The sequence below is a fragment of the Lampris incognitus genome, chromosome 3, assembly GCF_029633865.1.
Source record: "Lampris incognitus isolate fLamInc1 chromosome 3, fLamInc1.hap2, whole genome shotgun sequence".
In the NCBI taxonomy this organism is placed as follows: domain Eukaryota; kingdom Metazoa; phylum Chordata; class Actinopteri; order Lampriformes; family Lampridae; genus Lampris; species Lampris incognitus.
The window spans coordinates 56265961-56291246 of NC_079213.1; the positions used below are offsets into that span (position 1 = coordinate 56265961).

At 45.7% G+C, this 25286-nt stretch overlaps 1 protein-coding gene across 1 annotated transcript in view; it reads left to right on the top strand.

Annotated features, from left to right (window-relative positions):
* b4galt6 (UDP-Gal:betaGlcNAc beta 1,4- galactosyltransferase, polypeptide 6) overlaps window positions 1-12769 on the top strand; it is a 90855-nt gene extending 78086 nt beyond the window's left edge. The window contains exons 7-9 of the mRNA XM_056277519.1: window positions 2174-2296; window positions 6682-6783; window positions 11876-12769. Coding sequence (XP_056133494.1) covers window positions 2174-2296; window positions 6682-6783; window positions 11876-12023 — 373 coding nt within the window. The 3' untranslated portion in view covers window positions 12024-12769. The remainder of the gene's footprint in view (window positions 1-2173; window positions 2297-6681; window positions 6784-11875) is intronic.
* The last annotated feature ends 12517 nt before the right edge of the window (window positions 12770-25286 follow it).

Consider the following 25286-nt stretch of genomic DNA (forward strand, 5'->3'; position numbering starts at 1 on the left):
TGGCTTTCAGGACCTGTCACTCCACCGAAACTGCTCAGCCTTTGATAAGCACATTAAATAAATCACCAAGACTGCCTTTTTCACTTACGTAACATAGCTAAAATCCGGTCTTTCCTGTCCATGGTTGACACACACTCTAATGCATGCGTTAGTTCCATCCAGACTTGATTACTGTAATGTTCTGTTCTCAGGTCTGCCACACGCTAGTACTAAAAGTCTTCAGATGGTTCAGAATGCTGCTGCTAGAATCCTAACTATCCGTCCATCCATCATCTGAACCACTTATCCTACTCTCAGGGTTATGGGGATGCTGGAGCCTATTCCAGCAGTCACTGGGCGGCAGGCTAGGAGACTGCCTAGACAGGCTGCAAAGCCATCACACAGGGCCAACATACACACACGTACACACGCACACACATACACACATGCACACATTCACACCTAGGGACAAGTTAGCACGGCTGAGTCACCTGACCTACATGTCTGAACTGTGGGAGGAAACCGGAGCACCCGGAGGAAACCCACGCAGACACGGGGAGAACATGCAAACTCCACACAGAGGATGAGCCGGGACGACCCCCAAGGATTGGACTACCCCGGGGCTCGAACCCAGGACCTTCTTGCTGCGAGGCGACCGCGCTAACCACTGCACCACTGTGCCGCCAGAATCCTAACTAAATCTAGGAAATTTGACCATATTACACCAATTCTTTCCTCCCTTCATTGGCTTCCTATTCATGTTAGATCAGAATACAAGGTGCTTCTGCTGATTTATAAAATCCTAAATGAGCTTGCCCCATCCTACCTGTCTGATCTCCTTAAACCGTACATTCCATCTCGAGCTCTCAAAATACAGGGCTCCTGTGTGTACCCAAAGTTAAAAAGAAGTCAGCTGGTGGCAGGGCCTTTTCCTATCGGGCTCCATTGTTGTGGGATAACCTGCCTGTTGCCATATGACCATCAGAGTCTGTTGAGTCCCTTAAATCCAAACTTAAAACTCATCTTTTTGCCTTAACCTACAATTAGTTGCCTTTAGGTTGAGTGCTTCACAACCTGTACTGCATGGCGGGTCGGTTTCTATCTCGATGAATTTACCAACCACCGTTCTGCCGACCAGATTATAGAGTATAGATTATATATATTATGGAGTATATATTATAGCATATAGATTATAGCCTACAGAGTATAGATTATAGAGTGTAGAGTGTAGATTATTGACTACTGCAAACTGTTCTGCTCTCACATGTCTTTTCTCTCTCTGAGTGAGTCTCCCTTGTGTGCGTGTGTAGTCTGTCCTCCTGTCAGGTCTCCATGGTGATGATGGTCGCCACCCGGACACTGCTTGGCATCCTCCTCATCACATTTTTTTAATATATATTTTTAACTAAATCCATATAATTTTGTTATCGTGTTTGTGTTTATCCTTCTCTCACTGCGATGTGTGGCTAATGTTTTTTCTTGTCTCTTCTCCCGTGTATGTGAATGGTGTGGTGTGAGTCTCCCTGTGTGCATGTGTAGTCTGTCCTCCTGTCAGGTCTACATGGTGATGGTGGTCACGTGGCTCAGGTCCTGGTCTGTTCTGCTGGCATCTGGACACTGCTTGGCATCCTCCCCATCATATTCTTCATATATGTTCTAAGTCCATTATAATTGTGTTATCCTCTTTCAGCGTTGTATTGTGTAAATTGTGTAAACACAACATCATTGTACGTTGTGCATCTTGGGAGAGAGATCCTCCTGTCTAAGGACAGGATGTTGTGTTGCTGTAAAGCCCCCTGAGGCACATTTGTAATTTGTGATATTTTTGTAATTTGTGATATTGGGCTTTACAAATAAAACTGACTTGACCCGTCAGTGGTTTTAATGTTTTGGCTGATGGGTGTACAGCTGAATAGTGAATATGATGTGTTTAACACAAGCAGTGCAGTTGAGTTCTGGTGGTGGTTTTAGAGATCTTGTTTCAGTGGTTGTGGGAGGTCTGGTATGTAGCTGTGTTGCTAAAATACTTGTGTATTGGGTACACTGTTGTTCAGTGTTAAGTCCGCTCTCTTACCAGGGAGAAGTAAGCTGTTTGATGCCGGTGTTGTGGTTGTTCTAGTCTTGCACTGGATGGGATTCATCAAGAATTTGTTCATTCTCATGTATATGAGTTTTTTTTTCTTCTTTTTTGCAGACTTCCCTACAGCGAGTTCTTTGGTGGTGTGAGCGGTCTTACTGTGGAGCAGTTCCGTAAGATCAATGGCTTTCCCAATGCATTCTGGGGCTGGGGGGGAGAGGATGACGACTTGTGGAACAGGTTGGTGACCTAGAAGATTCTACGTGCATGTTTCTATGGTTTTCATACCTTATGAACTGCTCACCTTGGCACACCTGCTCTTTTTTCCCACAACTCCTTTCTCCACACAGCTTACTGTGTGTGTGTGTGTGTTACTTTGATTTTAACCCTGAACCCAACCCTACCCCTTCCTGGTAGCTCTCTGTTTAGCTGCCGGTTAGGGAGATGGTGATGCGGGGAGAGTCATCGGTTAGTCTTACTCAGACCTAAACCCTCGGGTTGGTTTGTTTTTAAGCTTGAAGGCCAAAACACAGTCACATCTTAAGTAACTCACATTCTGTGTGACTTGAGGAGCGCTACTCAGACCAACATCTTGACTACTAGCCACCAACCTGCTCTGTTAGTAAGACTAGGGCAAATTGAGCAGTACATTTCATACACAAAGGCAATTCAAACATCATCAGATTAGGCATAAAAACAGTCAGTAAGACACACACAATAAGATGAAGAAATAATTTATAGAAAAGAAATTAGGAAAAGGAACATTATAATGTAGAGGCATAGAAGAGTCAGAAGGCCAGCCAGATGGAGGCAGTGCCCTACCAACAACATGCCCTGAAATCTAATCCATAAGTACCACTGTTTTAACACTAGAACGACCAAGGCCGTCATTCTGACAGTTTTGGATTTTCAAAGTTTAATAACTTTTCGGAAAAAAAGATACAGACCTGCTGCTCCCTGAATGCTCCTAAAATTGCATATGTTTACATTTGAAATGATTTTTAGATCAATTGCACATGCAAAAAAGTTATGATAAGATCTACCTAAGACGACCATGAGCGGTCAACATGACCATCTCGTAATTTTTGCTTGATGATGTGCGTCATGTCAGTATTTATGACGTGTGTTGTCACATCATTTCCTTGGTGAAGTTCGTTGCTCTGTTCTAGAAACACACTAGCGCCCTCCAGTGCAGAAGATAGTCTAAACTGGATGTGATTATGTCCAACATGTCTGGTTACAGACGCCATTACAGACACACTATGGCTACCACCGAGGCGTTGCAGTATTTACAGGCGTTGGATAGCGGCCATTTTAAATTGTTTGAAACTAATATCAAAAGTTGTTAAAATGTTAATTTTGGTGTCAGTTAGTTTCATAACAGACATACTAACATATGTAATGCATTAATATCTCAACTGAGTATTTATCTTGACACAATATAGAGTTTAAAAACCGTGGTGGTCAAAATGACCGCTCATGGTCGTTTTAGTAGTTTTAAGTTGCGGACATTGTTTGGGACTGTTTCAATATTTTTGACGGTCCACTGTGGTTTTAGGTAGGCGTGACATCCCGGTCGTTCTGCTGTTAACCACGGAAATTCACGGGAACGGCAGTTGTTGGATTGTGGCTCTGCGTAACGCAAAGTAGCTGCTCAAACAAAATGACAAACTGTCTCTCCCAGGATAAACTGTCTGTCCCAGGACAAACTGTCTCTCCCAGACTCGCCTACGGTACATTTGACACCAATGGACCAGTCACAGAACAAGTGACAAAAGCTTTCTTCCAGACAAGACTCTGTTACGCTCGAGTACATGTGGAGATTGTGGGTCTGCCTCACACAAAGTAGCTACTCAACAGTCAGACACCTGGGTAGTGCCTCACGTAGTCCTATTTCAACGGAGACGTCAGCATTAATAACGGCTCTGTTGGATGGAGCTGTGCCAAAGAACTTGCACTGACAGAGCTGTCTGCCTGTCTGTATAGCTAATGGAGCCATTATTGAATTTATTACCTGCAGCTGTGTTTATCCTGCTACGCTAGCATACCAGAGTACCAAGACCAGCCTGTTTTTGGGGGGGGGGGTTCGGTGTGTTTTTTTCTTTCTTTCAGTTTTCAGTTTTATATTCAAGACACACGCAAACAAGATTAAAAAAAAAAACAGACAAAAAAACAAAACAACAAAAAGGAAGAAAGAAAAAGCTGCCAGACATGTATAGGTATTTAAGATAACTTGGATCACAGCAGTTTTCAAGAAGTTACACAGTAGGGTATTACAAGAGTCCAGATAAAAGGTAGAGTACCGGGTTGCATCACTACAGACTGTTGTTAGAAAATGTTTTTCTTTGAGCTAGTCACTGAATCCAGCCCATATGCTCAAGAATCTACTGGGTGCTTTGGATTTATGGAAGCGTGTTCTCTCCGTCTGTGTGATCATGGTCATTTCACTGAGCCGCTTCTGAAAGCAGGGGGGTGTAGGTGATTTCCTCTCTGTTAGGATAATTTTTTGGCAGGGTTTCCATGGTTTTTAACCTGTAGATGTCAGCAGAGTCACTAAAATGGTCTCGGGTGTAGTTAGTCTCTAAACCAAGTGGAAGAACTGGAAGACTTTCTTCTGTCAGTCTTTTTCTCTACTGATCTGATGTGTTTCATAGTTGAGAAGCTGCTCAAACTGAACCTATGTAAGGAAACATGCTGCAGATTGACAGTGCCAAATCCTCAAGGTCTGGGATGTGGACCTTCTGTAGCGAGGTCTGGGAAGTGGACCTTCTGTAGCAAGGTCTAGGAAGTGGCTCTTCTGTAGCAGTTTCCCAAATGAAACTCTTCTGTTGTTGTGCTTGAAAGACAGGGTTGAACTGACGTTCTAACAGTTTAAGGTTGAACTCCGGGGGCTGCTTAGTGGAAGTGGCAGTAAGTAGTCAGTGAATCGTGCTACACTATTCAGGCTGTATTACCTGGAAATCTTGACAGCGGCTTTTGAGTTGCTACCTGTGTTTCTCTTTTACCACATCACTAACATATATAACATATAAACAACATATATAACATCACCAACATATATAACATATATAACAACATACATGTATAACATATAAACAACATATATAACATCACCAACATATATAACATACAAACTATATATAATATATAAACAACATATGTATATAACATACAAACAACATATATAATATATAAACAACATATGTATATAACATAAACAACATATACAACATCGCCAACATATATAATATATAAACAACATACGTATTTAACATATAAACAACATATATAAGATCACCAACATATATAACATATAAACATATGTAACATCACCAACATATATAATATATAAAGAACATATATATAACATACTATAAACAACATATATGACATATAACAACATATATAACATCACCAACATATATAACATAAACATATATAACATCACCAACATATATACTATATAAACAACATACGTATATCACATATAAACAACATAGCATAGCAATCATAGAACGCCTGCTGTTGAAGTTTATTTGTTGGTGGCGTGTAATAGAAATACCATTTTCGTCTGACTTCAGATTGCTTATTGTTTTGACAGAATAAAGTCATGAGTAAAGGTGTTGTTAAATCATCATAGTACAGTAAATGTGCCAAAATCAGAAATGATATCACAGCAGTTATAAAATCTTGTTTAACTGCTCCTCCTTTTTGCGTTATTGCATATTTAAAGACAATTTACTGGTTTAAAGGAAAAATCTAGAATTTTTTTTTTTTACATACCGGGTCTTATTTATTTATGAAAGTTGAACAGAGGAAAAATGCTTTTCTATTTTTAATCAACTAAAAAAGGGAGTTAACCACCCCAAATAGGTAGAAAGTCACGTTTATCACTGGCAGGGTCATTAATCTTACAACTTGAAAGTAGGCATCATAAAAGCAGCTTGGTGGGTGTCCAGGTGCTGTGGCGGTCTATTCTGCTGCCTACCAACGTGGGGATTGTCGGTTCAAGTCCCCTTGTTACCTCCGGCTTGGTTGGGCGTCCGTACAGACACAGTTGGCTGTGTCTGCGGGTGGGAAGCCAGATGTGGGTATGTGTCCTGATCGCTGCACTAGCGCCTCCTCTGGTCGGTCAGGGCGCCTGTTCGGGGGGGAGGGGGAACTGGGGGGAATAGCGTGATCCTCCCACGTGCTACGTCCCCCTGGTGAAACTCCTCACTGTCAGGTGAAAAGAAGTGGCTGGTTACTCCACATGTATGGGAGGAGGCATGTGGTAGTCTGCAGCCCTCCCTGGATTGGCAGAGGGGATGGAGCAGCGACCGGGGTGGCTCAGAAGAGTGGGGTAATTAGCCGGATACAATTGGGGAGAAAAAGGGGGAACCCCCCCCCAAATAAATGAATAAAAGCAGCTTTGTTGGCTGTTTGTCATGGGTACAGAGACCAGTCTATCCTCATCCTCACCGTCTGAGCAGCTCACCTGACCATCACACTTGTTTAATTAATCGTGTTCTCGTTCATTTTGACAACTCAGATTATTTCCAGCACTTTGGGAATTGAAAGTGCAACTTTCTAGGTCCAAGGTCAGACACACCTTCTTGTACTGATCAGGCTTTTCCCTCCTGCAGGGTGCACTATGCTGGTCTGAATGTCACGCGGCCGGAGGGAGAAATTGGAAAGTACAAATCAATTCCACATCACCACAGAGGAGAGGTGCAGTTTTTAGGGAGGTAAGTTGTCCTGGTGTGAGACTCAGTATGTTGAACTGGATGGGATGTGAGGAATATACATGAACAGACAGAATCCAAGTAAAATAAAGTCTAGCATAAAAGTTTCCAGCCCCTGTGAAATGTGTTGGGGAGCTTTACGTTGTACCTTGAATTATTTTTTTCACCATGTCAAGATCTTGTAGTGGGGGTGTCTTGGTAGTGCAGCGGTCTATTCTGTTGCCTACCAACACGGGGATCGCTGGTTCGAATCCCCGTGTTGCCTCGAGCTTGGTCGGGCGTCCCTACAGACACAATTGGCCATGACTGCGGGTGGGAAGCCGGATGTGGGTATCTCTCCTGGTCGCTGCACTAGCACCTCCTCTGGTCGGTCAGGGTGCCCGTTTGGGGGGGAGGGGGAACTTGGGGGAATAGCGTGATTCTCCCACGTGCCACATCCCCCTGGTGAAACTCCTCACTGTCAGGTGAAAAGAAGCGGCTGGGGACTCCACATGTGTGGGAGGAGACATGTGGTAGTCTGCAGCTCTCCCCAGATCAGCAGAGGGGGTGGAGCAGAGACCGGGACGGCTCAGAAAGAGTGGGGTAATTGTCTGGATACAATTGGGGCAGGAAAAAAGGGGGGGGCTCTTGTAGTGTATATAAATAATATGTTTGGTTTTTGAACATTTTCCAATCATTGATGCTCCAGTAAAGTTCAGTGAATAAAATGGTTGAACACATTTTGCTGCCATACCTGATAATTAGTTAATAATAATTAGTTAATAATAAAATGTTGTGCAGCCCTTCAGTCCATCGTGTCATAGGCCCCCAGTTTACAAGATGTATATAAATCACTTGAAACGTTATTCATACAGACCTTAAAGGAATAGTTCAACTCCAAATGAAAACTCTGTCATGATCTACTCACTCTCATGTCACTTGAAACCTGCCTAGTGTGTTGTTTCAATACAACACTGAAGGCGTTAACACACCACATGCCGAAGCAGCTTTCTCTCAAACAGCTGTAGTGGATGCTGGCCCGTTTGTTATTCATGAAAGTAGTCCAGGAATCAGGAATCAGGAACTCTGTCATTTCACTTCATGCACTTGCGTACATGAAATGAAACAAAATGCTGTTTCCCCCAGCCCACAGCAGTACAACACAAAGACAAACACACATCCAAAAACTACAAGAACACACGTATCCAAACTAACACACATATCAAAACTAAACAAAAAATCACTGTCTAAGGGAACAAACACCAGCCAGGATGACTGTCGGAACCGCCGGTCTGCATGGGTTAGCAGTTAGCCTAGCCTGCCCCGCTTCTGTGTCTTGTCAGACCGCCCTGGGCGTTTCCTCCTCAGGTGCAGCTCCAGGCAGGGGCTGTGGTCCCCGGGCCCACCGGGTAAAGCAGACCCAGCCAGACACCCTCAACACACCTCCCCGCACTCCTCACGGCATCAAAAACACCACAGTCAACACCAGGTGAGGCCGCTGCCAGGCCGCCCTCGGTGTTATCGGAACTGCTGGTCTGCATGGGCTAGCAGTTAGCTTAGCCTGCCCTGCTCTCCCAGCCTATCCAGCACCAGCTCTCCCAGCCATCAAACGAAGACAAAACTTAGACATGGACAAAGACACTGCATGGACGGTACTGGGTGAGGCTGCTGCAAATGTGATTTCACGCTGCCAGCTTCCAACACCGCCACTGGGTGAGGCCACTGCAACTGCGAATTAGCACAACCATCTTCCCACACCAGAAGTGGAGCTGAACCAGACGGCTGATGCAGCACAGTCTAAGTCTTCTGAAGCCATATGATAGATCTGTTAGTGGAAAAGACTGGAATATAAACCATTATGCACTGCAGAACTTGTCTTTCCTTTGTCGCTTTCAAATCAAACCTCGCGCAGCACGTTCACGTTCAAAGACATTCAGCAGATGTTCTTGCAAGAACGCCTGTTTGGTCTTTTCCAACTCACAACACTATTGTATGGCTTCAGAACACCTGGATTGTGATGTATAAGCCATTTGGAGTACTTAATGTGATCATTTTACATTGTTAGAACTCTAACAAACTCGACATCATCCACTGCAGTTGTTCAGGAGAAAGCTGCTCTGGCTTTCTGTTGGATAACGCCGTCAGTGTTGTGTGAAACCAGAACAGTAACCCAGGTCTCTACTGGTGTTAGGGTGAGGAAATAATGACAGAACTTTCATTTCGGGGCTGAACTGTCCCTTTAAATACATTTCCAGGTTTTCTGATTTCATTATGTGACATGATAAACTAATACTACTCCCAACAGCAGCAGCACTTGTACTTGCCCAAACCCCCAACGGCCTTATACGTATGTGTGATCAAAGGCCAAAACATCTTCAGCCCCCTCCCTGGTAGCGTTTCAACAAGCTTCCTTATTACTCACAGTGGGTAAGGCTGGGCGATATGGACCAAAATTATATCTGGGTATTTTTAGGCTGAATGGCGAGACACGGTATATGTCTGGGTATTTTCTACGAAGCGGCTAAATGTTCAGGTGTAAGTCAAAGCCACACGTGAGACGTCACGAGCACTTTTAGTAAAACAGATCAAACATCAAAATAAATGCAAAGACAGGGTTTTAAAATACACAGCTGCACAATATATCAACATGTACATGAAAAGTTATCTAAAAAGTTTAATTACTTTTCGGAAAAAAAAGATACAGACCTGCCGCTCCCTGAATGCTCCTAAAATTACATATATTTGCATTAAAATTAGTTTAGATCAATTGCCCAAAAAAAAAGTTAGGATAAGATCTACCTAAAACGACCATGAGCGGTCAAAATGACCAATGTTAATTTGCACGTGATGGTGTGCGTCATGTCAGTACTTATGACGTGTGTTGGTGGCGTCATTTCCTTGGTGAAGTTCGTTGCTCTGTCCTAGAAACACACTAGCGCCCTCCAGTGCAGACAAATAGTCTAAACTTGATGTGTGATTATGTCCAATATGTCTAGTTACAGACGCCGTTACCGACGCACCGTGACTACCACCGAGGCGCTGCAGTATATACAGGCGTTGGACAGCGGCCATTTTAAATTGTTTGAAAAATAGTATTAAAGTTGTTAAAATGTTAATTTTGGTGTCAGTTAGCTTCATAACAGACACACTAACATACAGTGCTGCTTGAAAGTTTGTGAACCCTCCAGACATGGTCACTGTTTTTGTAAACAACATTAAAATAAGCTTATTAAACATACATCCAAATCCCAATTTGTAAAGCACACCTTCCAAATAATGGACACACACACAAAAAGAGATATATTTTCATTATTTAATTCAACAAAGGTGGTTTATTTCACAAAAACTGAAAATTTAACATGTGCAAAAGTATGTGAACCCTTGTATTAGTAGCTTGTGGCTCCTCCTTTTGCAGCCATTACTTCAACCAAACGTCTTCTGTAACCACTAACCAGTCTCTCGCATCTGCTTATGGGGCTTTTTGCCCAATCCTCCTTGCAGAACTCAGCCAGTTGAGAGAGGTTGGAGGGACATCTGGTATGTACCAACTTCTTCAGGTCTCGCCACAACATTTCAATTGGATTAAGATCCGGACTTTGACTGGGCCAATCCAGAGTACGAATCCTCTTTCTCTGAAGCCATTCCTTTGTAGATTTGCTGGAATGCTTTGGGTCATTTTCTTGTTGCATAATCCATTTTCATCCCAGCTTCAACTCCCTGACTGATGGCAGGAGATTCTGGTCAAGAATTTGTTGATATGCCGAAGAATTCATGGTTCCTTGGATAATATGGAGTCGTCCAGGTCCAGAAGCAGAAAAGCAGCCCCAGACCCTCACATTTCCACCACCATGCTTCACTGTTGGGAGGAGGTTCTTTTCTTCATATGCAGTGTTGGCTTTTCTCCAAACATGTTGGTTTTGATTGTGACCAAATAATTCTATTTTGGACTCGTCTGTCCAGAGAATGGACTTCCAGAAGGTCTCTGGTTTGTCCAAGTGCTCTCTGGCAAAGTTGAAATGGGCAGCTTTGTTCTTTTTTGAGAGCAGAGGCTTCCTTCTAGCAACCCTCCCATGAATGTCATGGCTTTTCAATTTTCGTCTGATTGTAGACGCATGCACATTTGTCCCAGGTGCTACCAGAGAGGTCTGCAACTCTCTAGAGGTGATGTGTGGGTTGGCCTTTACCTGATGTATTATTTTTCTGGTGCTTCTGGGTGATAGTTTTGATGGGCGTCCACTTCTAGGCAGAGTTACTGTCATGTTGAAGGCCCTCCATTTGTAAATTATTTGTCTTACAGTGGATGGATGGAGCTGGAATCTTTTGGAGATGGTCTTATAGCCCTCCCCAGACTGATGGGCTGTCACTACCCTCTTCTTCATGTCCTCGGATATCTCCTTTGCTCTCGGCATTGTTGATTTGTATGGGACCACAGTGGTTTGGTTGGTTTCCTCTCTCCTTTAATTAGTGCAGGCCAAACCCTTTCCCAAGGATGTGTCATTTCATTGGTCTGCTTAAATGATTAATTAAGCACCCAAATGTGTTTCACCCAAGTCTGTTACCTGCTTGACTTAACCAATGAAGCTGGGGGTTCACTTACTTTTGCACATACACTAATTCCATGTTTCATATAGTTTTTGGGCTACTTAAACAAGTCCCACTAAACAAGTACATGCAACTGATAAACATATATCTGACATTTCATACATAAAAACTGGTGATGATAGAATAAGAAAATCATAGTAAAACAACAGAAAAATCTAAACTGCTCAAGGGGTTCACATACTTTCAAGCAGCACTGTATGTAATGCATTAATATCTCAACTGGGTATTTATCTTGACACAATATAGAGTTTAAAAATCGCGGTGGTCATTTTGACCGCCCCTGGTGGTTTTAACATCAAACTACATGGCTATAAACGGTATTGTGTCCTCCTATATCTTGTCTGAAAACATGTCGATATAGTAACATAAAGAGTGGATGTGCCGCCCAGCCCTGTTAGCGGGTGTCAAGTGAAATGATCAAACAGCTCAGTAAACTGTATGTTGTGTTACGCTGTATGAGTGATGGAAACTGCCGGGACTGATTACTGAACAAGTGAATGTCGGCCTTCCGCAGGTATAAACTGCTGAGGTATTCGAAAGAGAGACAGCACCTGGATGGCCTCAACAACCTTCACTACAGCCCGGAGATCTCCCTCAGCAGCCTTTACAAAAACATTACCATTGACCTTCACCCCCAGCTCGCCCCCATCGCAGACTACTGAGCTGCTCCCCACCACCCGGCTCGCACTGGTCCCCCTCCCCGGCTTCCCAGTGCCGTTGACACCATCTAGAATCGGACTCCTAGCGTAGCGGGGTGAGGAGGTGGGAGGGTCGGGGTTTGTCGGGGGGTTGCAGCTGGTGAGGAGGCACACCGTGTACTGCTGCCAAGAAACCGTAAGAGAAAACCATCAAAACAAAAAAAGAAAAGTGGGGAAAACGACAGAGGCCATGTCCGATGTTTAAAGTGAACAACTGTGTGTATCTGTGTGTGTGTGTGTGTGTTGGCAGGACTGCCAGCAGTTCATTTTGGGGCTGTGTGTACTGTGAGTGAATGAAGTGTGGGTGCAGGTGAGTGAATGGGTGAGTGAACTTGTGCAGCTGCATGTCTTATGTGCTGGCTTTAGCTATTAAACTTCATGGCACCTGATGAGGTACAGGGAGAGGCGACATCCCAGCACTGATGTTTACTCCAAAGCCTTAACGTGGCAGGCCTCGAACCCGACTCCCCCGGCTCGGCTCCGCAGTGCTTCACTTCTGATATCTCCATGTCACCTTACAAGCCAACTGACGAGTTTTGTCTGAATTTCTATTTCTGTTTTACATGCCTTTTTGTGAAGATGAAATAACCCTTCAAAGGGGGGGGGTATAAGCGAAGGTGACTTAAATGTCTGTGACGTGCATTTCTTTTTTTAAACACTTAATTTATTTTCTCTAATGGATGTGTTGAAGAAACACCCTGTCTTTGTTACACAAGCGTTTGCTGTTCATTTTTGCTGCACTGCTGCTCAATCTGCATGGACAGAACATGTATGTAAATATTTGCTTCTGGAAGCTCGAGCACAGAACACAGATATGTAAATATTGGCCTTTTAATGCTCGAGCATATGATGTGATATTCCAGTGAGTTCTTTTATTTTGGCAGCTACCTTCTTTGTGAAGATTTTATTTAAACTGAATGATTTAAGTCGGTGGTTTCCTCTCGATAGGAAAGACGGGAGGATGTGTTAGCGAGGAGAAGTTGAGGATATTTGGCTTCAAATGAAATATCCAAATCTTGAGATTTGACTTTTGCATGCCTTAATTTATTTTGTTTACCAGATTTTTTTCCAACATAATTTATTTTGCCATTTTCAAGATGTGTATATTTTTAATTTTGCAGTTTGTTTTCATTTCTCTTTGAGGTGCATTGTGTGAAAACAGTAAATTGCTACTCAGTAAGACTAGAGACTGGTGTGTGTCGCTGCTAAATGCCAAGGTGGTTCACATTGTCTCTTCCTGTTGTACTTATGTGTGTACAGAGGAGTGTGTGTTATCATAGGAGAGGTGTATCCAGACAGTACCTTCAGAAGATGTTAGTGGTCTCAGATGTGCGTTTTTGTTTCTTCTCTTCTAGGTTTGTATGCGAGCGCGCGTTAGTGTGATCAAGTACTGGACCATGTGATGAACCATACACTCATTATTGTACTGTACCATGCACTGATGCATGGAGATCACTGGGCTGCTCAGTGTCTTGACTGTGTTTTTCAACTTTCTAAGTTTTTTGTAAAGGGAAGAGGGGCCAGAATGAGAGAACCCTAGCTGATGCTGTGCAGGGCTGAAGTAACCGCTGTTCTTGAATGGCACGGTCTGCAATGTGGGCCATGAAAAGTTCTTAAAGCTTTGAGCACTAAACAAAAGATGGAATGAAAACTTGCTTGTTAATTTGGCTGCTGTCGTTGAGCTGTGACACGTTCCATGTACACAGGTCATGGTTTTGCCTATGTATTTAATGTCTGGAAGTTTCGACCGTACTTCCTGTTGAGGTTCATTTTCTCCACTAAATGTGTTTCCAGCAGAACTACTTGATCAAAAGAGCCAGGGTTCCTCCATACTGCTGCAGTGAGGGCCTCTGGAAGAGGTCGTTCTGCAGTCTCAGTAGTTAAATCCTGATCTGACCTGTCCTACCTTCGCCTAAAATCTTTTGCAGCACTGTCAAGGAGCAGCCTGCAGGTGTTTAAGGTTATTTTACGCTCGGCAGCCCCATAACTTCATATCCTCCAAAATTTCAGTCTTTGCATCTGACCAGTCGGGTTAGAGGCATCCAGAGTCGATGACATTTTGCTGAAGGAGAGCGGTGCCAAAGTCCACTTCTTTCCACCATGTTTTTTTCCAGCCCTCTTCCGTGACCTCCTTGCCCCCTTTTGATTTTCTGACCTTGTTTTGTCACTGTACCTCCGAGCTCCTGCTGGCTACTCGACCGCAGTATTAATATTTAGCTATGTACATTTGGGGAGTGTTAGGAGGTAGTTGTGTTATGCTTTTTTAGTGAAGTACCACATTTTATACAAGAGAATTAATGAAATGCCCTCAGATGTAATGTATGGAGTGGTTGTGAAGGCACTTGACCCCTAAGAGGGTACTCTGTGCTGAGTATGCAGGAAAATGGCCTGAGAATTGGGTTTTAATACACAACATTGCTAAGTTAGCCAGGCAAGGCATGTACCATGCCCTCTTCAAAACAGTGGGGGTCAATATGGTGCATGTGGTGGCCCATTAGGTCATGACCCATGTTACATTTCAAACCTCCACACTTTCTTTCTCGTCATACTTAGAAATCAGAAATGCCTTAAACATAATTTTTGATCATAGGGAGATATTATAAACTGGCAGCCATGAGAACCACTGTCCAAATTAGATGCATTTTTCAAAATATGAAAAAAAGCCCTGAATCTCATATAAAACGTGTCTGGCTAAACTCACAAGCTCGCTTCTACAAATCTAACCCATTAAATGTCCCCTCCAGTTAGCTGTTCAACTTCATCTGCTTCTAGGGTATTAACATAGATCAATAATGGCTATCTTTATCAGCTGGTGGCTCTGGACCCTAAAAAAGGTCATAGGTGCCTTTGACAATAAAGTGCTTCCACAGGGCAGCAGTTTAGGTCTCTGAGTTGAAAGTAAATATTTGAGTCCTGATTCCAAAAAGCACAGAGTTTTTACAAAACCCCTTCACTGAACCTGGTTTCAGATCAGTATTGTGAGTCCTTCATGCCTGGTGGCATGTTGGGGTGGAGCTGGTAGGATCAGTGGGTAGGGGTCTGTGTGGTCACACCTGAGGTTTACACCTGTCCGCATCTTACCCTTCAACTGCTCTGCTAGTCGTTTGACTATTCACAAATAACGGGGACATATCTGATAATATATTAAGTTACACAATTTTAATGTGTAGAGTATTACATTTTTGCAGTATTCATATTTGTGCCTTGTTTTTGTTTTAAATATTTTTCAGGTTTTCACTTTGCATTGCAACAAAAGATTTATTTGGGTTGTATTTTTAACTGAAGTGCACATTTTGTTTCCTCCATATCAGTTGTATTCTGTCAGTCTTAGTGTGACGTATTTCCATGACTACTGACAGAAACAGAAAATCCAAGATGACAGTGAATTTGCCAGTTTGCTGATTTACCAAGCACCGTGTTTGTATTGTCTCAGCAGAGACTTGTTCATTTCTAACTCCTCATCTTGTTTTTAATCACCAGGTACTTGTGACACTGAAAAGACTTTTCCCTTGACCACAAATCTAATTGGGTAATGTTATCTTAGCCTTGTTTGCATCCAGCATTCAACATAAACAGGACCACTAGCCACAAGGTAGCTCATTAGCTTGCAGCTAATAGTTCCCATAACTTTAGTTCGTTTAGAGTAGCTGAAGGAAAAATTAGGATTTTTTTTTTTACTTAATGTCCCAAGTGCTTTTTAAATGGAAAGGAGGGGTCATGATAAGTAAAATGACCCCGTTTTGTTGTTCCGTCAGCATTGCTCCACATTTCCTACCCTGAAGGCTTCAGGGCGTTGCTCTCCTTTGCCCTGGCCTTGTCGTTTGCATGAGTAAGGACAGACGTAGTTTAGATGGAGCCAGAGGACCAACTGTGACATCATCGCCGTCCATCACAAGAGCGCAGTTCAGTGTGGGAGACTTGTGAATGGTTTGTCAAAAAAAAAAAAAAAAGAATTTTGAATTGGCTCTTTAAAGCTCCCCGTATATTTCACACAATGCTGTTTTGTTATACTGTATTAATCTGACTGAGTTCGTGATTTTAAAACGCTTTTCGGAGTAAATTTTTACAGAAATCCAAACTACACACTCTGCCAAGCTGGTGAGAATGTCAACGTAGCACCTCCTCCGCACATGCCACACCTCCACAGCTGTCTTGTTCTGACATCTCATTGGCTAGAAGCATGTGCTAGGGTTACACCCCCTCTGAAACTACACCTAACTTTTTACATGGTGAAGCTGACCTGCTAGCTATATCCATTAATCTACAATCTTTGGTAAAGGGTTGAGTCTGGTGTTAGACTTTGTAAAAGATTTTTTCTTTTTGTCAACTGGAGACTTAATAAAGACTTCATTACCATGTTATGGAAAACTACCTGTCATGACTCATTTGTTCCTAATGGGCAAAGACAATAGAACCATAGAAGATGGGCATTATGATTAACAAATGAAAACACAGTTGGGTACTTTTCTTTAAAAGTGGAATCATACACATATGTAAATACTTGTTTAATACTTTATTTAACTGCTATAAGTAATAAAGTCTCACTTGATTATAACTTCCATTTATTTACTTCAAGTTGTCAAATTCTTTCTGAAGTCAAAGTCCAAAAATAAAGCAGACAAACCGTTCCACTATAGACCAATATTTGAATAAGTGTCTCTAATCTTTTATTACACAATCGTAAAGACTAATCCGTTGACATGGAAGTCTACCTACAAATCCTCTTCTAAGTGTAGACCCGGTGGTGTGTCTTCCTCAAGCTCGGGTCCTCTACCACAGGCGTGGGAGTTTGAGGGTTCTGTGCAGTATCTTAGCTGTTCCTAGGACCGCACCCTTCAGGACAGAGACCTCAGATGTTGTTCCTGGAATCTGCTGGAGCCACTCTCCCATTTTGGGAGTCACAGCCCCGAGTGTGCCTATTACCACTGGGGCTACTGTGGATTTTGCCTTCCACATCCGGTCTAGTTCGTCCCTCAGCCACTGATATTTCTCTACCTTCTCATGCTCTTTGTTCCTGATGTTGCCGTCATTCAGAATTGCTACATCGATCACTACTTCTTTCTTCTGTTCCTTGTCGACCACCACAATGTCTGATTGGTTAGCCAGCACCTGCTTGTCAGTCTGGAACTTGGAAGTACCACAGGATCTTAGCTCTGCCATCCTCAACCTCCTTTGGCGGTGTCTCCCATTAGGATTTGAGGACTTCCAGTCTGTTCAGTACAGATATTCCTCTACACTACCCCAGCCACTTAGTTATGCCTTTCAATGTATACTTCCCCAGCTAGCATCTTACACCCTGCTACTAAGTGCTGGACTGTCTCAGGGGCATCTTTGCACAGCCTGCATCTTGGGTCTTGTCTGGTGTGGTAGACCCCTGCCTCAACTGATCTGGTCCTGAGTGCCTGTTCTTGTGCTGCTATGATCAGAGCCTCTGTGCTGTCCTTCAGTCCAGTATTTCTAGCCACTGGTAGGATTTTTTGATATCTACATCTTCTATCTGTCGATGGTACGTCCCATGGAGGGGCTTGATCTTCCATGATACCTCCTCTTCTTCTCCCTCCACACTCTGTCTTCTGCTGCCTGAGGGGCTTACCCAGTAGTTCATCCTGGGGGCCCTCTTTCTGATGTACTCATGGATGTTCCTTGGTTCATCCTGGATAGTGGCCCTCACACTCACTAAGCCTCGGCCCCCATCTTTTCACTTATCGTACAGTCTCAGGCTGCTGGACTTTGGATGGAACCCTCCATGCATTGTGAGGAGATTCCGTGTACTGATACCTTTGGCCAGCTTATTATTCCAGCTGGGTATCTGATGACTGGTAGGGCATATACACTCACCGGCCACTTTATTAGGCACACCTGTCCAACTGCTCGTTAACGCAAATTTCTAATCAGCCAATCACATGGCAGCAACGCAATGCATTTAGGCATGTAGACATGGTCAAGACGATCTGCTGCGGTTCAAACCGAGCATCAGAATGGGGAAAAAAGGTGATTTAAGTGACTTTGAACGTGGCATGGTTGTTGGTGCCAGACGGGCTGGTCTGAGTATTTCAGAAAATGCTGATCTACTGGGATTTTCACGCACAACCATCTCTAGGGTTTACAGAGAATGGTCCGAAAAAGAGAAAATATCCAGTGAGCGGCAGTTCTGTGGGCGAAAATGCCTTGTTGATGCCAGTGGTCAGAGGAGAATGGCCAGACTGGTTCGAGCTGACAGAAAGGCAACAGTAACTCAAATAACCACTCATTACAACTGAGGTATGCAGAAGAGCATCTCTGAACGCACAACACGTCGAACCTTGAGGCAGATGGGCTACAGCAGCAGAAGACCACACCAGGTGCCACTCCTGCCAGCTAAGAACAGGAAACTGAGGCTACAATTCGCACAGGCTCACCAAAATTGGACAATAGAAGATTGGAAAAACGTTGCCTGGTCTGATGAGTCTCGATTTCAGCTGCGACATTCGGATGGTAGGGTCAGAATTTGGCGTCAACAACATGAAAGCATGGATCCATCCTGCCTTGTATCAACGGTTCAGGCTGGTGGTGGTGGTGTAATGGTGTGGGGGATATTTTCTTGGCACACTTTGGGCCCCTTAGTACCAATTGAGCATCATGTCAACGCCACAGCCTACCTGAGTATTGTTGCTGACCATGTCCATCCCTTTATGACCACAGTGTTCCCATCTTCTGATGGCTACTTCCAGCAGGATAACGCGCCATGTCATAAAGCTCGAATCATCTCAGACTGGTTTCTTGAACATGACAATGAGTTCACTGTACTCAAATGGCCTCCACAGTCACCAGATCTCAATCCAATAGAGCACCTTTGGGATGTGGTGGACCGGGAGATTCGCATCATGGATGTGCAGCCGACAAATCTGCAGCAACTGCGTGATGCTATCATGTCAATATGGACCAAACTCTCTGAGGAATGTTTCCAGTACCTTGTTGAATCTATGCCACGAAGGATTAAGGCAGTTCTGAAGGTAAAAGGGGGTCCAACCCGGTACTAGCAAGGTGTACCTAATAAAGTGGCCAGTGAGTGTATATTGATGGCTTGGAACTTATTCTTCCAATTCAGCTAGCTCCTCAGGACCTGCCTCACCCTCCTTGCTGCCTCCTCGTGGTTTCCATTTGCCTGTGGAATACCCAGGTACTTGTAACTGTCCTGTATGTTTGTTATTCTGTCATCTGGTAACTCAACCCCTTCAGTGATCACCACCTTTCCTCTTTTTGCCACCATTCGACTGCACTTGTCCAGTCCGAATGACATTCCGATGTTGTTGTAGATCCTGGTGAGGTGGATCAGCGAGTCAATGTCTTGCTCATTCCTGGTATACAGCTTGATGTCATCCATACATAGGAGGTGGCTGATGGTAACTCCACTTCTGAACCTGTATCCATATCCACTCTTTGTGATGATCTGACTGAAGGGGTTCAGGCCTGTGTAGAACAGCAGTGGAGACAGTGCATCACCTTGGTTTAAGACACATTTGATGGTTACCTGTGTGATTGTCTTTGAGTTGGCCTCTAGTGCTGTTTTCCACTGCCACATTGAGTTCTTAATGAAGGCTATTAGTGTCCTGTTGGCTTTGTATAGTGCCAACTACTCCAGTAACCAGGCGTGGGGCACTGAATCGGAGGCTTTCTTGTAGTCGCTGTTTTGAGGTTGATCTTTCTGGTCTTAGACTCTTGGATGACTTCTCCATCAACCAGTAGCTGATGCTTTGACCCTCCGGTGTTGTTCTCAATTCCTTTTGGAGTTTCACAAATGTATTGACTCATGTGCCTATTCAGCTTAGCTTCTATGATACCTGACAGGATCTTCCATGTTGTGGACAGGCAGGTTATTGGTTGGTAGTTTGAAGGTGTTGTACCCTTATGGGGATCCTTCATGATCAGTATTGTTCTCCTCTGTGTTAGTCAGTTAGGGTGAGACCCTGATGTTAGCAGCTGGTTCATTTATGTCACCAGGTGTTCATGGTGTGCCATTAGCTTGTTCAGCCAGTACGCCTGTATCATGTCAGGGCCTGGTGCAGTCCCACTCTTCATGTTTGAGACTCATCATTGGGTGTTGGCCACTGTGATGATAACTGGTTCTTGTTCTGGGATACTGCTGTGATCTGCTCTCAGCCTCACCAGCCACTGGGCATTGGTGTTGTGTGATGCCTTCTTTTCCCATAAATCCTTCCAGTATCACTCAGTCTCTGCTCTGGGTGGGTCTGATTTTTTCCCCTTGTTACTCTGCAGCTGGGAGTACACTTTGGGTGGTTCTTTCAGCAACAAGCCATTTACTCATTTGGCTTCTGCTTCTCTAGTGTATCTCTTCAGCCTGGTGGCCAGAGCTGTGAGACTTTGTTTAGCAGTTTCCAGGGCTTTTTCAACCAGGGCCTGTCTTTTATCACACCGTTCTGTACCTGTTAACTGGCTAAAATCTCTTCATGCAGCTTTAATCTTAGTTTACAGCCTTCTCTTCCATGGAGGGTACTGTGGGTCACATGTGTTCTTAATCTTGTACCCAAGCATCTAGGATTACGGTTGCAGTGGCATACACAAATTAATTGGTTTCTGTTAAGGTGGCAGTTGAGATGATGCATATGGCTGTGTTCACATCCACAAGCAGGCTTTATGATGGTACTTTGTCATTGAGTCGTGGAAGCCATACCCTGGGGCTTGACTATCTTTAGTCTGGCCATGATTCTCATTTGAACCTCAGTAGGTTCAGCTGTCATGGCTGGTAGGATTGTTTCAGCTGGTTGGGGTCTGTCCTCATGTATTTCCTGCCCATTGGATGAGCCATTCAGGGTGCTGAACTGTATAGTAATTTTGTTGGATCCTCTCCATCTCAAGTCATGACAATAGCTTTGTTCTACTGATGTTGAAGAATTGAGCCACTAGCGACTTCTGATTCAGTGTGGAAGTAGGTCTCCTACTGGTCCACAGTAGGGCTGCACGATTATGGCCAAAAAGATAATCACGATTATTTTGATCAATATTGAGATCACGATTATTTATCACAATTATTCATTGAATTTAGGGACAAAATATTTTTTTGAACTTTCACATTTAAATAAACAGCACTGCTTTAACTTCCATGTTGTGCTACATTCCTGCTTATTAACAAATATTTGCATCAAAATAATACAAGATTCTTTTTCACCTGAATTCGGTGCATCTCTTAGAAGCAAAATATAAACAAATTTGTACCCAAAATATAGGCTAACTAAACATAAATATGCTATCACATAATGCAGCCATATGAAAACAATTCAGGCCTATGCAGAAAAGGCAATAATATAGTGTTTACAGGGTTTTGGCAAAAAACAAAACAAAACAGCCTGTTGTGGCGATACACTATTGAGGGTAGCTCAACCAGGGGCTGCTGCTCCTTTAAGGCAGACGTTCAGAGTGTTGACGTAGGCACTGCTTAGAGTTTCCGGGGTGGAGCCATGTTGGCAGCAGCTAGCGGTTGGTTAGCTGGTTGCCAGGAGAGATTGTGCTGTATCGGGCATTGTTTTGTGTGGCGAGTAAACGGAATTGACTCGACTCGATCTCTCCGTCTCCTCTTTCCTGCATTCCCACATTGGTGACCCAGCACCTTGACAACGAACATGTCGACCCAAAGCGATGACGACACCGCTCCGGCTCCGAGTGATGCTAACGGTATGGCTCATGTTAGCGCTAGCATCTCAGCAGCGACGGTGAAGTTGCCCGAGTTTTGGCAGCACAGTCCCCGGCCATGGTTTCATCACATTGAAGCCCAGTTCGAGCTGGGAGGAATAACGCGGGACGTTACGAGGTATTTCCATGTGGTGGCGGCATTAGATGCCCAGACGACAGCCCGAGCTATGGGGCTACTGGAAGCCACCATCTTTTCCAAAGTAGATTTGGTGCGGGGCTACCACCAGGTACCGGTCCACCCTCGGGCCGTGCCCAAGACAGCGGTCATCACGCCATTTGGACTCTTCGAGTTCCAGCGGATGCCCTTCGGTCTAAAGGGGGCAGCGCAGACGTTCCAGCGGCTGATGGACTCTGTGCTACGGGATATGCTGTTCTTGTTTGTTTACTTGGATGACATTCTCGTGGCCAGCGCATCCGCGGAGGAGCACCTGACGCAGCTCCGACAGTTGTTTGAGCGGCTCAGTGCGCATGGACGCATAGTCAACCCAGCCAAGTGCAAGTTTGGCCTGTCGTCCATCGACTTCCTCGACCACCGCCATGTCCCCGCAAGGAGCCGTTCTGCTTCCTGCCAGAGTGGACGCCGTCGCCAGTTTTCCACGCCCCCGCACTGTGAAGTCCCTGCAGGAGTTCTTGGGCATGGTGAACTTTTATAACAGGTTCATTCCCCACGCAGCTCACCGCATGCGGCCCTTGTACGAGGCCCTGCGGGGCAAGGAAGCCAAGGGCGAGGTAGACTGGTCCCCGGGGATGGACGAAGCTTTCGACGACGCCAAGGCTGCGCTGGCCAATGCCGCTTTGCTGGCACACCCGTCCCCCACTGCCCCGATTGCCCTCACGACCGACGGCTCTGACTATGTGGTCGGGGCGGTGTGCGAGCAATGGGTGGGCGGCGCCTGGCAGCCCCTCGCCTTCTTTAGCAAACAGCTTAAGGACAACGAGCGAAAGTACTGCACCTTCGACCGGGAGCTCCTAGGTCTCTTTCTCGCGTCCCGACACTTCAGGTTCCTGTTGGAAGGCCGCCGTTTCACTGCCTTCGTCAACCACAAGCCACTGACATTTGCCATGGCCAAGACCTCCGAGCCGTGGTCCGGGCGCTAACAGCGTCAGCTCTCTGCCATCTCGGAGTTTACCACGGACATCCGGCATGTGGCTGGCAAGGACAACTTGGTCGCTGACTGCCTCTCCCGGGCGATGGCAGGGTCCGTTCACTTGGGACTCGATTACGCTGCCATGGCTGCAGACCAAGCCGCTGACGCGGACATCCAGGCCTATCGGACGGCCGCTACGGGGCTGCGGTTGGAGGACGTGGTGTTTTTTTTTAAAATTTTTATTTCTGATTTTTCCCTTTTTCTCCCAATTTAGTGGCCAATCGATCCCTATTCTAGTTCAAACACCCACCCTCGTACTGCGTGCGTTCGCCAACTGAATCTCTCCGGCCGGTAGTCTCGAAGGAGACGCCTCGCCACTTTTGTGACAAGGTGACTCCAGGCCGAACCACTGCTTTTTCCGACACGCACAGAGACGCATTCACGTGACGAACACAAGCCGACTCCGCCCCCCTCCCGAAGACAGCGTTGCCAATGATTGCCGCTTCGTCGAGTCCGGCCATAGTCGGATCTGATGAGACCGGGGCGCGAACCCCAGTCCCCAGTGGGCAACTGCATCGACACAAAGCCGATGCTTAGAGCGCTACACCACCGCGGACTGAGGATGTGGTGTTTGACAGCACCAACGCCACGCTCCTCTGCGACGTTTCCACAGGCCAGCCCTGCCCCATGGTGCCCACCAACGTGTTTTTGACATTATCCATGGCCTTTCCCACCCGGATGTGAAGGCATCCACTAAGCTGGTGGGGGGCCAAGTTCGTCTGGCCCGGCCTCAGGAAGGACGTCAAGGCCTGGGCTGACTCCTGCGTGGTGTGCCAGCATTCCAATGTACACCGTCATACCAAAGCCCCCTTCGCACCATTCCTGGTGCCTGAGAGGCGTTTTGACCATGTGAATGTGGACCTGGTGGGCCCCCTGCCCCCCTCCCACGGGTTCACTCACCTTCTCACCATGGTGGACAGGACCACCAGGTGGTCGGAAGCTGTTCCCCTGTCATCGACCACGTCTACTGAGGTGGCCCGGATGTTCGTCGGGTCCTGAGTGGCCCATTTTGGCACACCGGCTGACCTCACTTCCGACAGGGGCCCGCAGTTCATGTTGGAGCTCTGGACTGCAGTCGCGGAGAGGCTGGGGGTGAAGCTCCACTGCACCATAGTGTACAACCCGCAGGGCAACGGACTCTGTGAGCAGTTTCATCGGTCTATGAAGGCCGCTCTTCGTGCCAGCCTCACGGACAGCAACTGGGTCGATCGCCTCCCGTGGGTCATGCTCGGCCTTCGCTCCACCCCCAAGGAAGACCTCCAGTCCTCGTCTGCCGAGCTGGTTTACAGCCAACTGCTGCATGTCCTGGGTGAGTTTCTCCCGGATGCTGTGGCCCCCTGGTAGGCAGCTTCTCATCGGGCTTTGGCCCGGGACAGTGCCAACGCTTTCGCTCCGATCCCTACAGCTCACCACTGCCTCCCTCAGTCCTACGTCCCCAAGAATCGGCTGTTGGCCAGGTACGTCTTCATCCGCCACGACAGCCACCGTACCCCCCTGCAGCCCCCCTACGACGGGCCCTTCCGCATCCTGGAAGTGGGGCCTAAGAACTTTGTGGTGGACATGGGGGGCAAGCCGGAGCGGGTCTCAGTGGACCGTCTCAAGCCTGCCCATTTGGACCTGGGTAGGCCGGTCGAACTGGCCCTGCCCTCGTGGCGTGAACGCCCCCCAGCCTCGGCCCCTGCCCGGGCTCCGGCTCTGTCCCCTGCCCCCGCCCCCATACCCATTCAGCGCAGCCGTTTTGGCCACCGGGTCCGCCCCCCGAGATGTTGACTGTTTCACTGGGGACTGTTCGCCTGTTGGCTGTTTGTGTTTCAATGAGTACTGCCGTGTTACATTACTGTTTTGCATTTTTCGTGATGGTGAATTCTGGGGGGGCCTGTGTGGTGATACACAGTTGAGGATAGATTCACCAGGGGCTGCTGCTCCTACATTCAGAGTGCTGACGTAGGCACTGCTGAGAGTTTCCCAGGAAGTGGAACCATGTTTTCAGCAGCCTAGCTGTTAGCTTGTTGCCACGAAATATTGAGCTGTATCGGTGTTGTTTTGTGTGGCGAGTAAACGAAATCGACTCTTCTCCTCATTCCTGCACTCCCACACTGTCAACCTTTTCTGGCTTGAGAGACAAGCGAAGGCAGGTCACTACATTTCCCCCAGTGCTAAAGACCCTCTCTGAAGGTGAACTTGTGGCTGGAATGCACAAGTAGTTTTTTGCCAGTTTTGAGTATCATGGGTAGAGTCTCTGGTGTTCCTCCACCAGTCCAGCGGGTCCTCCTCACGGTCAAGGTTGCCTAATTGTAGGTAAGACTGTAGCTCAGTCTTGGTGTGGTTCCCTCGGCAGTCTTGAAAAAGCTCCCCAAGGTCTTCTTTTTCTTTGAAGTGGGTGCATCCTCAG